The 16,597-nt window shown below is 48.6% G+C and overlaps 1 protein-coding gene across 2 annotated transcripts; it reads left to right on the forward strand.

Moving 5' to 3' along the window:
* Positions 1–5,708: 5,708 nt before the first annotated feature.
* On the forward strand, positions 5,709–10,278 carry TMEM250 (transmembrane protein 250). Of its 2 annotated transcripts, XM_027687979.1 has the most exons (3): positions 5,709–5,773; positions 6,987–7,157; positions 9,646–10,278. In XM_027687979.1, exon 3 carries the CDS (start codon positions 9,761–9,763, stop codon positions 10,178–10,180), a length of 420 nt encoding a protein of 139 aa, XP_027543780.1. In that variant the 5' UTR covers positions 5,709–5,773; positions 6,987–7,157; positions 9,646–9,760; the 3' UTR covers positions 10,181–10,278. The 2 variants fall into 2 exon arrangements, with proteins under 2 accessions (XP_027543780.1, XP_027543781.1); XM_027687980.1 differs by lacking the exons at positions 5,709–5,773; positions 6,987–7,157 and adding an exon at positions 8,413–8,493.
* The last annotated feature ends 6,319 nt before the right edge of the window (positions 10,279–16,597 follow it).

Genomic DNA, 16,597 nt, shown 5'->3' on the forward strand with positions numbered 1-16,597 from the left:
TGGGGCTCCCAGGGTGGTTATTTGCCTTTGGCTGCTGGGGGTGCTGCCCTTTATCTGCAGAGCCTTGGAGTGCTCCTGTTGCATGAGGGGCTGTGGAACTCCCTGCCCCAAAGCCTGTCTGCTCCGAGAGCACCCTCCTGGGGGTTCAAATACCTCAGAAAATAGGGATGGGGGCACTGGAAATGCCAGAGACAAGACTTGGCCCAGCTCTGCTGCTGACCCAGGGGCAGGTTGCTGTGGCTAATATGCCCCCCAGAGCAGGTAGATCTCACCCACACAGGAGGATCCTGATGGATCCACTCAATGAGCTTAAGAGGACCCGTCTGATACAATCTGAGATATAGTATTAATGAATGGAAAAGCAGGGAACTAAGATTCCCACAGGAGAGATGTCACTTTGCCCTGAAATACCACCCTTGGAGAAGCACTTGGCAGAGCCAGAGGAGCTGGGAGGCTTCATGATCCTGCCCACCAAGGCAGGGATGGATTGGGTCTGTTTTTCTGTCTTGTGCTTACATTAGACCCAGCCTACAAAGGAACAGAAGGCAGTAATGACACTTCTCCTCGAGAGTTTTCTGCATAATAGGCAGTTTCTGACATCAGCCAGATCGGGACTCGCCAACATGATGCAGCAACAAGCCTTGGCAGGAGTTCTGTCCCTGGCAAAGCACCCGAATCTATTTTCATTTGTTTTAGAGACAGTTACTCACACACCATATGTGTGCAGCTGGCTCCTGCTCCAGCCCCCGGAGGTTCAGCAGGAATCTTTCCATGACTCCAGCACCTTTAAAATAACTGCCTTCCCATTCTCCAGAGGTGAGGGAATGGCTGGGCTGAGTGAGGCTCTGTCTTCTGGGGTAAAGTGTCCCTGCTATAGGACAACACACATTTTTTATGAACATCAAGCTTTTTTTGGGTTCACTGGGATCCCACCCACACTGGCACTTGGCTTTCTCTTTCTATCCTGATCCCTGGAGCAGGGAGGGAGCAGTTTTCAGGGCAGAGCCCTCCAGCCCCTCGAGCATCCCCCAGGCTTGCCCGATTTTCAGTGCAGTGAGGGCTGGCAGCAGATTATTATGCCCCAAAACATGTTGATGTGTCACGTAGCTGGAATACATCAAACATTACTGTCTCACCAAGCCTCACACCAATCACTTATTTCTTTAGAAACTGCAGACTGCTCCGGTTTTATATTTCGCCAGTCACCTGTAAAATATATATCCATAAAAATATTACAGGAGGCAGGATTCCTGCAGGGACACGGAAACAACTCCGAGCTCTGCAGCCCGACCATCTGCGCTGGCACCTCGTGTGTGCCTGGCACTGCTGCTCCCCAGCTCTGCAGGGTTTGGTGTTCTCTGCATCAGAAGTGCTGCAGAACCAGGAATTAGTTTTGCTTTCTGCTACATATATTTTTATTTGATTAGTCTAATAGGCTGCATTATTATTTACCACATGCAAATCTCCCCGAGCTGATTAGAGCTGACGTTTCGGCTGCGAGATGGGGTCTGGAAAGGAGTAATGACAATTATTTCACAGGCTTTTGCACTTTAGATCAATTACATTTAAAATTTAAGGGCCAAACTCCATCCTAAATCTCCTTTAAGGAAAAGGAAAGGATGAATTCCTTAATTTGTTATATTTCTGGCTCAGCAGAACCCAGGGGAGTTTGCACGAGGTGCTGTTGGTTTTGAATGGTGCTTTTGGATACGACTGGAGGGCAGCAGTGAATGCTTGAAAAATACCATGTCAACACATTTATTACCTTTAAACCCCTAAGAATTGTGTCTGTTTATATGGCTACAGAATTGCTGTGGAATTACTCGTTTCTGGGTCACCCAAGGAAACTTGTTGGCTGTTTTTCTGGATGCACTTTTCAGCTTCATTGGTTTTTATTTACTGATTTCTATTGGGGACCAAACAGTGCTGGGTGTCAGACATCTAGAAAGCACAGTCCCCATTTGAAATAAAAAGCGACCAAAATGGTCAGTTAGCCTATGGAAAGTATGTTTTGCAGTGAGAGAGAGAGAAAAAGAGAGAGGAGGAGAGTGTTGCAATTCCCGCAGCAGCTACATGGACATTGTTATTTTTTGTAAAACAGGTGTAGAAAGGTTAAATACCAAATAAGGGTCTTATTTTCTGAGGTCTGGGTATTTTATAGGGTTGAATATACCTTACAGCCTCCTTCCCATGAACCTGTAAATGAGAAGCTCTCCATAAAACCCTGCTTACGCCTGCAGAAATGCCATGTTTAGCTCTCCACAAGTAATAGTATTGAAAGCTTTTCTAGGCAGGGGTCGGGCCCATTTTATTGTGAGTGCAGATCCATTCAAAGTGCAAAAGGACTGAGCTAAAGGACATCTCGATATTACAGGGTTGTTATTCCAGCTCCAGCCTAAATGACCTGACTGAGGTGAAAGTCGGGCAGCCCGAGGCCACAGTTCCCAGGAAAAGATCAAATTCACAAAATGATCAAAAATGTGCAGGGAATGTGTCCACAGGTTTGGCTCCTCTGCTCATCTCAGGCTGAAATGAGATGGACTCTGTGGGCTCACGCTGAACTCATCCATCCAGACAAGGTCTGTCCTTGACAGGTGTTTGCTGGAAAAAATTCCCCTCCAAACAGAAATAAAAAGATGTTTCCATTATAAAATGATCCTGACGACTCAGCTGCTACTTTTTTGCCCTCAGCCTCGGAGGCATCTCTTGCATCCCTGTCTCAGCACAACCACCTCAGAGGCCCTTCACGTGCAGCACCACAGCCATTCATCATTACCCAGCCTCCAAATTATTCTAGTGTTGATTAAATTAGTAAATGCAATCACAATCTGAAGCAAGTTAATTGAGAGAATTTATTTGGCCCTGACAGTTTTATGCATGTTTGATTAAGTATTATAAGGTTTGTTTTTGATTTTGCATAATTTAACTTTAAATCCTGCACTGGTGCGGGGGGGGGGGATCAGCTATTAATGACCGAAATAAACTCTTTTAACACTCACATATTTATGATTTATTTCTAAATGCAATATCTCCCAGATTTTTTTTTGTTCTGTTGCCAAAGTGACAAATATGTTTCAAGCAATATTTTGAGCCGCTGGGCTCTCGCTATAAATCTTGTGAAATGTGCACAATTCATTAAAAGTTTTGAAAGAAGTACAAGTTAGCATTTATATGGCAACAAGTGACATATAAATGTGTGTGTTTGTCTTCGGAGGGCGCCATAAAACATCCCAGCCCTCGCCGGCCGCTCTGACGGGGACTAATGGCCCGTTCTCGGGGCTGGTGATAAGTTCCACCACAAATCTTCAAAGCTGTCAACACAAAAACTGTTCAATCAACAGGAATATGAGTTGTGTCTTTAGGAAAATTAGCACGGGGAAGAAATACAGCCCGGAGAGCTGTGGGCGGGTCCCCTGCGGGTCCCCTCCTCCGGGAGCTGATCCCTGTGAATGTCAAAGCTCCAATTCATGCCCAGCCCGAGGACAGGTTGTTGGTTCTGGACACTCACACGTGTTTCAGCAGCACAGGGGTCAAAATGTGACAGGTAGAAAATTAAATAGGGCTGTTCTGACTTTTTGTCATAGAATCATGGAATGGTTTGGGTTGGAAGGGACTTAAAAGCTCTTCTCATTCCACCCCCACCTTCCAGTAGCCCAGGGTGCTCCAAGCCCTCTCCAACCTGGCCTTGAGCTGAAAGTCAGCCTGGAGTCAACCTCAGCACACACGTGTTTGGGTTGTAGGGTGCCCAGTGGAGCTCCCTGGGTTTTCCTGGAGGACGGGAAAGCTCTTTCCCACCCAAGGGGTTCCTGCAGGACACCAGAACCCCCCCTTTGTCACACTTGCATTCAACAGCATCTCCAAGGCAAAGCCAGAAAGCCAAAGAACCTTCATAAATGTTGTTGCTTGGGCTGAAATTCCCATCTCTGGGCTATGGCTCCAGTCCCAGGGAATGGCACAGGGAAATAAATGGAATGTGGCTCTCCTGCTTAACTCAGTCTCCAAACAGACATTCCCAGTTCCAGACTACTGGGAAAACTCTCCAGCTCCACCCCTTCCCTTCTCCTTCACACCAGAAGCTTGGGGGGGGACACAGAGAAGCGGATTTCCCAGGAGAACACCCCAATGATTGCCTTGCCCAGAATTCCCCCTGCATGTACATCCTGCACCTCAGGCTGTTCCTCGTGTTCCAGGACCAAACTGCTCTGCAGGGCAGGGGAACAGGGAGGCACCAGGACCCCAGGATGTGTTTGGCCTCGTGCCCTGACTCCTGTGCAGGGCAGCAGCTCTGAGCTGTGGCAGATGGCCTGACTTATTATTATTTAATGTTTTTCCACCGTGGCACTGCCCAGACTGCAAGTGGGGCAGGGAGCCAACGACAGAGTTGTGTATTTTTCCGTTATGGAAAGTAATTCCTAATTGAATCTAAGGGAGAACAGCAGGGAGGATGTGGTTCGTTGGGGTTTTTGGTCGTTTGTTGTTTGTTTTTTTTTATTCCCTTCTCTATATATTGTTTTGAATTTTTGTCCACCTGTTTGTTTTTCAGGAACTTTTGGAGATCTTTTATGACCTCCCAGGACATCTGGGTCTCCTGCATTTGTGATTTGACCCATCATCACCTTGTCAACCAGACCACGGCTCTGAGTGCCAGGTCCAGCCTTTCCTTAAACTCCTCCAGGGATGCGGACTCCCCAACCTTCCCGGGCAGCCCTTTCAATGTCTAATCACCCTTTCCAGGAAGAAATTCCTCCTGATGTCCAACCTGACCCTCCCCTGGCACAACTTGAGGCCGTTTCCTCTCATCCTGTCCCTTTTTCCCTGGGAGCAGAGCCCGACCCCCCCAGCTCCCTTCTCCTGTCAGGGACTTGCAGAGCCAGAAGGTCCCCCCTGATCCCCCTTTTCTCCAAGCTGAGCCCTCCCAGCTCCCTCAGCTGCTCCTGGTGCTCCAGACACTTCCCCAGCTCCATTCCCTTCCCTGGACTTTGGAAGGGCGTAGAGCTGTTGGAGCGAGTCCAGAGGAGGCATCAGGATGATCAGAGGGATGGAGCAGCTCTGTGGAAGAAAGGATGGGAGAGTTGGGATCGGGACTCGAGAAGATTCGGGGTGACATAGTTGTGGCCTTCCAGTGCCTGAAGAAGCTACAAGAGAGATGGAGAGGGACCATTTACATGGGCTTTTAGTGACAGGACAAGGGGGAACAGTGTCACATTGAAAGAGGGGAGATTTAGATTAGGTATTAGGAAGAAATTGTTCCCTGTGAGGGTGGGGAAGCCCTGGCACAGGTTGCTCAGAGACGCTGTGGCTGCCCCATCCCTGGAAGTGCCCAAGGCCAGGTTGGAGCAACCTGGGCTAGTGAGAGGTGTCCCTGCCCATGGCAGGGGGTGGGACTGGATGGTCTCAACGCTCCTTTCCAACCCAAACCAAACCATTCCGTGATTTCTCAGGACAACCCTCCGCTGCCCCTCGGTTACACCGCACACGTTCCCCCCGTGTCCCTCCGCCCCGCTGTGCTCCCCGTTGTGCCCCGGGCTGGGCCCAGGCCCAGCGGACACTCTCTTTCCCTCTCGTTGCCATGGCAACGCGTCCCCTCCGCTTCCGGCCTCGGAGGGGTGGGGTCGCTGCTCGATGACGCCATCCCCGCGCGCCGCCGCCGCCGCTCGCCGAGCGCCGCCGCCGGAACCGGAGGCCCCGGGGCCACCCCCGCACATGCGCAGAGCGCGCGGCCCGCGGCCCGGGCCTCGCTCCGCCCGGGCCCGGCGCGGCCATGGGCACCACGGTGAGTGCGGGGGCGCGGCGGGGACACCGGGGAACGGGGGTCACGGCGGGGCCACCGAGGAGCGAGGAGACGGCCCCGGGGCCGCTCAGAGCGGGCGGCGGGCCCAGGGCCGGCGGCGGGCGGGCACAGCCCGCGGGGCCCTGTCCGGGCCCTCCCCGGGGCGGGTCGCGGTGTCCGCGCTGCTCCCGGCGGGTCCCGGTCGCGCCGTTCCCTCCCGAGCGGCCGCGGTTCCCTCGGGATCGCTGGGATGAAGGAGGAGCTGGTTCCGCTCCCCCCGGCGCTCCCTGTTTGGATGGCATTGCCCCTCACCCCGGGGGGGCTCCTCCGGGATCCCCTCGGCCCCTGTGCGGGTCCCTCCTCCCAAAATGGTCCCGCCTGGAATGTGCGGAGGATGCAGAAGAATTCGCGCTGTGTTCCTGCGCCTTTCCCACCTCACGCTCCCTTTCCAAAGGACAAGGAGTGAGAACTCCCCCAGGCGAGCAGTTATCCGGGCTTTTAACGCCCTGATGAGGCCACGCCAAGTGTGGGGTGGAGGACAAGGAGGTGCCTTGAGCTGGAATTCCTGGAGCTGTGGGATGGTGCCCACAAGAGGCTGAGTTGGCTTTCCAGCCTCACAGTGATGTGTTTTAAGACAGAAAGGCCCCCAAAATTATGGGATGGGTGTCCAGCTCTGTTTGTGGGCATCGTGTGCCAACACACAGATTGGGGGATCATGGAATCATGGAATGGTTTGGGTTGGAAGGGACCTTAAAGACCATCCAGTCCCACCCCTGCCATGGGCAGGGACACCTTCCACTGGCCCAGGTTGCTCCAAGTCTTGCCCATCCTGGCCTTGGACACTTCCAGGGATCCGGGGGCAGCCACAGCTTCTCTGGGCAACCTGTGCCAGGGCCTCCCCACCCTCACAGGGAAGGATCTGCTGTTCCATGTTCAGTTTGGGAAGTGTTGGCTGTGTGTGTTCTGTGGATGAACAGTCTGTGACAGGAGAATGTGTCCAGCACAGTTCTTTTCGAGTTTCTCTGTCCTGGCAGTGAATTCCAGTTCACTGATTCTTTCCAGCATGGATCAGTCAGCTGGAATCCTTATTTCACTGAGTATGGGATTCTTTCTAGAGCCTTTATGGGGTTAAAAATTCACACTTGAGGAGGGGCCTTGTAATTCTGAACTTTATAATGAGCAAATTGAAGCTTAACTCTGTCATTTTGTCTTTCAGATCAGCTGCTGTGTAGAGTGTTGTGAGTCTATGAAGCACCTTTGCAGTGTCTGTCACTCTTCCTAGAAGGTGTCACAGCAAAACTTCACTGTTTTATTACAAGAATTCCGTGGTGTCCTGGCACAGCAGCGGAGTCCAGACCTGCTGAGTGGATGGCAGCACTCTTACAATGTAATAACTCGTGAAATTTATTCTATTTTCACAATATCCCTCTGCTTGTGGCTGTTCCAGTGTTGATATTTGAGTTTTTCCCACGAACCTCCCAAAGGCTGGGCACAGGAAATGGGAACAAAACGCTGCCTGTGGCTGTAGCTGTGTCAGAGTTTGCTGGGAAAACTTTGTGTCCTGGTGAAAGAAGTTGCAAAGGAGAGGCTGCATTGTTAAAAACTGAGTGCTCTGCTCCCAGAGTGTGTGATTTTTGACCTGTCTTGCTAATTTAGCCCTGAAATTATCCCTGAAAGCAAACACTGAGCAGCATCACGTGGGCTGTGTGTTGGGTCACGTGCTCCAGGCCCAAAGCTGGGATTTTTTTTAAGCTGTGTTGGTTCAGTGTCTGAGCAATTTCCTTGTCTTGCAAAATCCACGTTTCTGAGCTGCCTGGTGTTTCCTTTCTGCAGGCAGGAAATATGGCAAGAGGCACCTGAAATTATGAGGGTGTCTTTGGTAGTGGAGAAGAGCCCTAAATTTAGGTTTCCTAAATTCCTTAAATCCTAAATTAACCCCTACTCCTCTTTGTTAGCCCCTGATCCACATAGAGCCAAGAGATTGCCTCAGATTTCTTTTAACAGCAAAAAGGAATCAGGACCTGGGGCTGAGCAGGACAGATCAGAACTGCAATTTCCATTTCCGTGGAATTTGAGGCAGGAAGCAGCACAGAGTCTTCCCCAGTGATTGTGTCAGAGAAGGTTTTTGATATCAAAGCACAATTTCCTGCAGCTCTGTCATTGACTCTGTGATTAGTTGTGGTAGTAATGAAACTGAAAAACTCTGGAAGTCACTTTTAAATTAGCTTTACTTTTAAAAGCAGTTAGGGTTTTGGTTCAACAAAGGAAAGCTCTGGGTGTGTGAGGAGCTGGGGAAGTGCCTGTTGTTTTCCAGCATTATCTGATGAGTGCATTGTCATTTCATAATTCCCGGAATTTGGCACATCGGGAGCCTGGGGTGAAGCAGAGAGCAGCTGAGAGGCTCCTGCTCATCACTCACACAACAACAATGGGTGTGTGGAAGGATGTTAAGATTATAAATCCTAAACACTCCAGAGGATCAAGACATCCCTCACTTATCTCTGCAGGTCCCAAGGGGAGGAATGAACTGAAAGGCTGCCTGGCCTTGCAGTGACAGGGAGAGCACAGGGCTGGCCTGAGCAGGGGGAGGGACATCCTGTGGGGTGTGAAAAACATGATTGCCTCATTGTTCTTCCAGGGCCCACCATTATTTTCAGTTTGTTTATTTGGTGAAGCTTTGCCAAGTTTGGAAAGGAGCAGAAATCTGGAATTCTCTTGCAAAAGTACTTGGAGAACTCCTTTTTTTTTTCTTTTTTGTTTTTTAAAGGAAATATGATCCAAATGCAAATACATACTTTAATATTACTACTCTCACATTAATCTCACTGCTCACAGGGCTGAACTGTTGCAGGGTGGCTGTTTGATTAAGAAGGATCTGTTAATTAGGCAAGAGACTTTCAGACCAAAGCTTTGTCCTGGATAAAGTTTATAACAGGCTGGCTGGTTTTGTGTGCTGCTTTGGAATCTGACTTGGAAGCAGAGTTGGAATACTCTGAGTTGGAAGGGACCCACAAAGATCATCAAGTCCAACCCTTAGCCCTGTACAGGACACCCCAAGGGTCCCACCTTGTGCCTCAGAGGGTGGTCCAATGTTCTCCTGTGTGTGTTTCTGGAAAATAATAAGTAAAGAAGCAAAAGCAAAGTTGTTTTAAACTATAAGTAAAGAAGCGAAACAAAGTTGTTTTAAACTATAAGAAGCAAAACAAAGTTGTTTTAAACTATAAGTTAAGAAGCAAAACAAAGTTGTTTTAAACTATAAGTAAAGAAGCAAAGCATTTGTTTTAAACTATAAGTAAAGAAGCAAAACAAAGTTGTTTTAAACTATAAGTGAAGAAGCAAAACAAAGTTGTTTTAAGGCAAGAAGTTGAGGTTTGTAAAGCAGGTTTAAGTGTAGAGTCTCTGCCGTGTGGCCTCTCCAGCTGGGGCTGTTAACTGTTTTCCTTCTCTGCCTTTGAAACAAAGAAATTCTCAGCAAGTCGAGCGAAAACACGAGGTTCTTGTCACATTAGAAGCGCAGATAACTTTGGCCTGAAATAATTCTGCATTAATTCTTTCTTATCTAAATGTTAGTGTATTAAAATCGTCAACATTAAAACCTTAAAGGAAAAACGCATCCATGCTAATAATAAATGTGCATGGTTTAATACAGGATGTGCATGATTTAATACAGAATGTGCACGATTTAATACAGGATGTGCATGATTTAATACAGGGATGTGCATGATTTAATACAGAATGTGCATGGTTTAATACAGAATGTACATGATTTAATACAGAACGTACATGATTTAATACAGAACGTGCATGATTTAATACAGAATGTGCCTGATTTATCAGCTTTTTCAGCGTCCAACATTTAACCCCCCTCCCCGCAGGTCTGTCCCTCCCTGGAAATCCAGCCAGGAGTTCTCCTCGCCGGGCCGTCGGACACGTCCCACGCTGAGGGATCCCGTGTGATATGTGGGGCCTGGCTGCCGGGGGAGGTGCCCGATGCCTGTGATCCCCATCCCCCGGCGGGTCCGCTCCTTCCACGGCCCCCACACGACCTGCCTGCACTCGGCCTGCGGCCCCGTGCGCACCACCCACCTGGTGCGCACCAAGTACAACAACTTCGACATCTATCTCAAGTCCCGCTGGATGTACGGCTTCATCCGCTTCCTGCTGTACTTCAGCTGCAGCCTCTTCACCTCCATCCTCTGGGTGGCACTCTCGGTCCTCTTCTGCCTCCAGTACCTCGGCATCCGCATCTTCCTGCGCTTCCAGTACAAACTCTCCATCATCCTCCTCCTGCTGGGCCGGAGGCGCGTCGACTTCAGCCTCCTGAATGAACTGCTCATCTACGGCATCCACGTCACCATGCTGCTCGTGGGGGGGCTGGGCTGGTGTTTCATGGTTTTTGTGGATATGTAAATAAAAACCAAGCGCATGTTGGGCTCAGCAGGTGGCTTTTCTTCCGCCCCCGAGACGTGTCGATAACCCTCTTTATAATATAAATTAATTTATTTGTCGGCGCTCGTTTTTATCGATAAATTAATGGGTTTGTCTCTAGAATTTTTATCTTTTTAAGGTGCCTTTTGGGTTATCAAAGTGCAACAGTTGAACAGATTTTAGTCTCACTTGAACAGGTTTTAGTCTCTAGAATTTTTATCTTTGTGAGGTACCATTTGGAATATCTGAGTGCAACACTTGAACAGGTTTTAGTCTCACTTGAACAGGTTTTAGTCTCTAAAATTTGTATCTTTGTGAGGTGTTTTAGTCTCTAGAATTTTTTATATTTTTGAGGTGCCATTTGGATCATCCAAGTGCAACACTTGAATGGATTTTAGTCTCACTTGAACAGGTTTTAGTCTCTAGAACTTGTATTTTTGTGAGGTGTTTTAGTCTCTAGAATTCTTATGTTTTTGAGGTGCCTTTTGGATTATCAAAGTGGAACACCTGAATAGTTGTTTTACTCTTTTCACAGTGCAGTGCAAAGAATATAAGTTTCTTTAATATGTTTCTTTTAGTCTTTTTTTAAAATTATTTTTTTAATAGTCTCTAGAATTTGTGTCTTTGTGAGGTACCATTTGGATTATTCAAATGCAACACTTGAATAGTTGTTTTACTTTTTGCACAGTGCAGTGCAAAGAATATGTTTCTTTAAGTTTATTTTAGTGGGTTTTTTTTAATATAAGTTTCTTTCAGTCCATAGGAGCCTGTTTTGCTGCTATTCCTGTGTTCCTGTGGACAGGAAAAAGCCAGTGATTTATCTGGAGCACAGAAGCCAGATAACTTTGCAGCCCTTAATCCATCTTTTCCTAAAAATGTTCCTAAAAATTCCTTAAGTTCCTTAAGGTCTCAGTCATGTAATATTTATCTTTCTTGACTTGTCCTTTACGTAGTTTGCATTTTGCATGTTCTCTATTAAGAATATGGGGCCAAATTCCATATACTTACATATTCCTATAGGGTTTTTTTTTTCTCCTGTTTTATACTGTTGTGTCCACTTTGAGGTGATTATATAGCTTTGAGTGGCTTTGTCCTTTTCAGGCAGTTAGTGCTGAGTAATTGAGTCTTTCCCTAACAGCATAAATCCAGGGAAGGGATGGGAGCAGAGCTTGGTATCACGTGCTCCTGAAATTCCCAGTCACGGCAAATATGTTCTCATTTTGCAGTGATTAAGGGGAACCCATTGCAATGATCCTCAGCGTTTAGATCTTGGCATTTGGTTCTACTTTCCCCTGAATTGATTAGTTCCAGTTTTCTCGCAGAGATTCTTCTGTCTCAGGGAGTACAGTGAGGTGAGACTGTCTTACCTGGAGAGCTGAGTGTGCTCTGAAATGACAATAATTGTTCCCTGGAATGACACAGATCAGTGAGGAGAGGGGGGGTCACTGCAGAGCTTTACCCACAGCTCAAGAAAGGAGTTGAATATTAAGCTCAGCTTTACTGGTCCTTATCTAAGACGTCCCTGTGCAGTCGGTCAAGTGTCTCCATTTATGGAGCCCAGAAAACTGGCCTAAAGTTTATTTTTATTCTGCTTTTGTTTGTTTGTTTTTCCTGATGACGGAATATTGCTCTTTCCCCTGCAGTTCTTTAAAGAACTGTTTAAAAACAAGTCGGTGAAAGTGATGGAGACCATTTTTCCCTCCCTCCACAGAATCTTTGGGGCCAATCACAGTGGAATAAGCAGGACTGGAAGTCCATGACTGTTCTTTTATCATCTTGGGCTGAGCTGTGAGTGTGGTTGAGAACAAGCCAGTTTGCACACAGGGAGAGGTGCTTCACATTTCAGCTTGTGAGTTTTCCAGTCTTTTGGTGCCATACTTTGGTTTGTAGGCCCAGTAACTCCCAGCCCAGTCCTTGTTTCACTTGGGAGCAGCTGAACTTCCGCACTCCTTGAGTAAAAAGGTGATTTGTGGTGCTTGGCTCTGCTGTGCCCCCCACTCCTGCCTGCCTGGTGCTCTGTGAGGGACACACTCAACTGCTGGGCCAAACCTGTGGAGGTTTGGTCCAGGCTCCCAAGGAATTGAAGCTCTGGGCTGTTCCCAGGTCGTGAACTTCTCTAGTTTCAACCTGTTCTTTGAAAACCCCCACAGGAACAGGGTGACACTGAGCTTTGATGTGTGTGAGCTTGTAAAACCAGATCATGTGATTAACACATGAATAGCAGGTGGTTCTTCCAGCACTAATTTGGTCAGGGAACAAAGGAGGTTCAAGTGGGTACAAGGAGTCTCATATGTACCTTTTTCATCGCTGGTAATTTGACTGCGAGCCAGAGGCTTTATTCCATAAATATGAGAGCCTGAGGGAGCCTTTTTGGAGCTGCCTGCATGGAGGGGATCTCCCCCAGAGCTGGGACAACTCTCAGGATGAGTCCTCGAGGCTGAAGGACCCCTTGCAAACTGCAGGTTTTGGTAAGTGACTGACATTGGGCATAAACTGTATCACAGAGGACTAAAATCTTGCCTTGGGAGCTTTGGGTCGTTATCACTTCCTCTATGCAGGGAGGAGGACACTGAACCTTGCTTATAATGATATTTGCCAGAAATATTTCATGTTGAGGAGGTTCTTGCAAACTCTGCCTTGTTGGGGAAGTTCATATTCCTTTGGACTTTTCACTCTTTCCAAATTCATCGGTGCTGGGAGGGATGGACCAGGCTCCAAAATGTGTCACGTCTTCCCTTTTACTGTACAGATGGTTTTAACTCTGAAGTAATATAGAAATTTTCATTCCAGCGTTCCTTCATGCTGATTCCATCCTGAACAGCGAGAGCAGATGGTTGGTTTGGTTGGATTTTTCCCTTTCTTTCCATGTTTGGGCTTTAAATGTCATTTTTCTGCTTAGCGGGTTAAAAATGGCCTCAAGAGTAATTAGGAAAATACTGATTTTGGAGAGTGTGTCCATCCTAGAGCTGTTCCAGCCCCTTCAGAGAATGTCCCCCATGAGTCCTGCTCACTCCAGAGCTTTCCAGGTGTTTGGATGACAGAGGAATTCCAGCTCAGGCCCGGGGCTGATCTGTGCGGTGGCGGAGCCGCCTTGGCCTGTTGTGGTGCCTGTAAATGTAGGAACGAGACTGAAGTGTTGGAGTTTCACCTCGTTATCTCCTCAGAACATGGCACCAGCTGGTGTTTTGGGTGCCTGGAAAACCCTGCATGAAACATGCCACCTACATTAAACTCGGGTTTTTTAACATGTTGATGCTTGGGAAGAAAAAGGAAGAGTTTCGTCTTCTGGTGGTGGCGTCGCTCCGATGTGGGGATGTCCCGGATCCTCCTCCTGGTGATGGGATGGTGGGGCAGGGGTGCAGTTTAGGTTGAAGGTTGGACTTGGTCTTGGAGTTCTTTTCCAATATTAATGATTCTGTGGTTCTATGGAATAGTCAGGGTGAGTGCAGGGAAGGGGAGATGGGAAGGAGCTGTCACTTCCCATCAAGGGGCACATCAATTCCTTACTCCTTTCCTTGGTGGAGCTGAGCTGGCAGTGCAGAGCTGGATTGTTTAAGGACACAGGTGTGGTGATTCCTGTGGGAATAGAGGAAAATTCCTACTATGATGGACTTTGTCATTCCTGCTATTCTTGTGTGGAAGGTACTGCAGTGATGTGCAGCAGCATAAAACCCTAAATAGGTGCTGGACAGGACTTGTTCTCGAGTAACTGGTGAGGTTGGAGCCAGTGGAGCACAGGCTGCAGAGAACCAACGTGGAGAGGATTATTGGTGTCCAAGCTGGAGGAATATTTGTGTGGATAGAGCAGCCCACATTCCCATGTGTGTAGGAGATGCTCCTTTCTGTTATCCCAATCCAACAGCTGAAGAGTTGCAGTGGAGGGCTTGAAAGAAAGGGGAAGGAGGTTTCCAAGGGAGAGAGAGAGAATGATTTGGGCAGGGCTGGATGTATTTTCCCTTTCAGCAGAACGTGGGAAACCATCAGCAATGCTCAAAAACGTGGCTGGTGGTATCAGCACAGTGGCAGGTGGGAAGTTGTTCAAGTGCTGTGGAGCATCTTGAGGGCAACAAAAGGCTCAAGAATATATATATAAATGTATATACATGTGAATTGTCTCTTATTAATGTTATTTTTAAATACATCTCTTGAGCCTTTGCCATCTCCTGGGGAAGAACTCGTATGCCCAGTTCCTAGAGGGAGCTTTGGGGCCAAGTTTTGGCCCAGTTTATAGCTGTGAGTCTCAGAAGACACTGGGAGCAGACTGGAGAACAGGCCAGCCCCTTACCAGCCTGAAAACTCACTGCAGTTCTTCCCAGGGGTTCTCCTAAGCCACTGCTTTTATTTCTCTCCCTCCTGGAGACAGCCTTTGCTACCAGTTGTGGAAAAGAGCACGGCACGTTTGCTTTCAGGAACAGCTTTGGCTCTTCTGGAGCCTCCAGCACGCCCAGATAACACGCTGTTCCAGCGAACACGTCGCTGGAAAATATGAAGCCTTGTTATCTTTCTGGGATTTTTATTTAGCCAAACAAGGTTTCCATAGCTCCTGGACAGCTCTGCTGCTGGGGGAAAAGAAAAAAAAAAAACAACAAACCACCCTGTCATTTCTTCACCTGCCAACTCTCTGCACTAATTTTGTCTTCCTGCTTCAAAGCGCTCGTCGTGCCCAGAAAACGTCAGTTCAAAGCGGAGTTTTGTCCAGTAACGAGCCAGTGAAAATTGTCTGGTGTTAAGATCTGCCTGTGCAGCTCTCAGAGCTGTGCTGAGGTGAGAGCAGGGCTGGGCTGGGCTGGTGGGGGCTGCTCTGAGCCAGGCTGGGCCTCCAGGCTGCTTTGCCAGAGGAGCAGCTTTAAGGTGACACAGATAAAAGGAGCATCCCTGCACCTCCTGCGTCTTCCCAAGTGATGAATTCACCTACTGGAGGGAAAAAGAACCCCACATCGCTTGCACAGGGGCTGTGTAAACAGGACACTGCTCCAGGCTGGGTTCTGCAGAGCCTCTTCCCCCGCTGACCTCCTCCCCACACTGCCCTGGCTGTGCAGACTGTGCTCCACAGCCGTGGGATGTGCTTTGGGATGTTCCCCAGGCTGGGTAAGTGTGTGAAAGGGAGCTGTTCCTGCTCCTGCCAGCGCTCGGCCTTGGGACGGAGCCGGCGGGGGCCACATCCTGACCTCGCCTGCACACAAGGCCGTAGTAAATCAGGCTCTCTTAATACATCCAAAAGCCAACTTTTCCCTGCAAGGAAAATGCTGTGTGGAACACTGAGAGACGAATACCAAAGTCCTTAGCTGGTTCTTGAGGAAAAAAAAAAAAATAAAAATCTCCCGTTGGCCCTGGTGAGAGTTTTGCCTGAGTAAGGACATCCAGATTATGCATGCTAATTAAATGAGCGACCCATCCCTTCAGAGTCTGCTCTCTGCTGGGAATTCCCCTCTGAGTAACTTGCTCCCAGTGAGGAAAGGAGCTGCATGAAAAATTTCCCAGATGGTGAATCTGTTAGAGAAAATCACAATCTGTTTGTGGCTTTTTCAAACAAAAAAGAGCACAGGAGACGCTGAGGAATAAATTTGTTGTTGCAAACCATTTGCTCAGTAATGGGGAGAATTTAGATGGGCAAAGAGCTTTTTTTTTTTTTCTTTCTTTTTTTCAGAGGAGTCTTATCTCCCTGCCTCTAAGAAATGAGCAATGGTTTAAAAAATAAATCACAGAGATGTATATTTTAAGAGCCTGATGCGGTTCCTTTAATGCTGCCTGTTCATTTATTCTGACATCAAGGGTGTCTGAAGCTGTCGGGGGACAGTGGCCTCGTCCATGCAAACCTCCCAGGGAACAATTGCTGCTGTGTTGCTGCACAAAGGAGCCGTTTCACACATCCTGCTGGGCCCCTGCCAGCATCCCTGGGCACAGGGACCCACGCAGCGCCGGGATCCTGCTCCCCTGGCTGACCCTGACCCTGGGATTTGGGGCCAAAAACCAACCCCAGACCGTGGAAGGGGCTCAGGGAGCAGTGGAGTGATGGAGCAGGGAGGCACTCGGGCTGGGGCAGGCGATGGCAGAGCCAACAGTGGTGCCAGGCAGGCTCAGGAGAAGGGATCTTGTGCCCACACCCCTGCCAGCCCCATCCCATCGCTGCCAGGTGGGAGTGTGTTGGGATGCCAGGCTGTGCCCGGGGATTGTAGGTCACTACTCCTTCCTGCAGCACCTCTGGAAGGGGACAATGTCCAGGGAGGGATCACTGCTCTTTCCTGCAGCACCTCTGGAAAGGGACAACATCCAGGGAAGGGCCTGGCAGGTGGCTGGCACTGGGGAGGACTTGGATCCCTTGGATCTGTCAGAGCCCCAGGCAGCACATCCCTGCCTTCAGCCTCCCTGTGCTGCATCACTGATGCTGCCTGGCCACGT

Source organism: Neopelma chrysocephalum, unplaced genomic scaffold (genome assembly GCF_003984885.1).
Source record: "Neopelma chrysocephalum unplaced genomic scaffold, ASM398488v2 Primary Assembly neopelma1_74, whole genome shotgun sequence".
Lineage (NCBI taxonomy): Eukaryota > Metazoa > Chordata > Aves > Passeriformes > Pipridae > Neopelma > Neopelma chrysocephalum.

Coding starts and splice junctions, on each gene's coding strand:
- TMEM250 (XM_027687979.1), top strand. CDS start 9,761: ATGCCTGTGATCCCCATCCCCCGGCGGGTCCGCTCCTTCCACGGCCCC.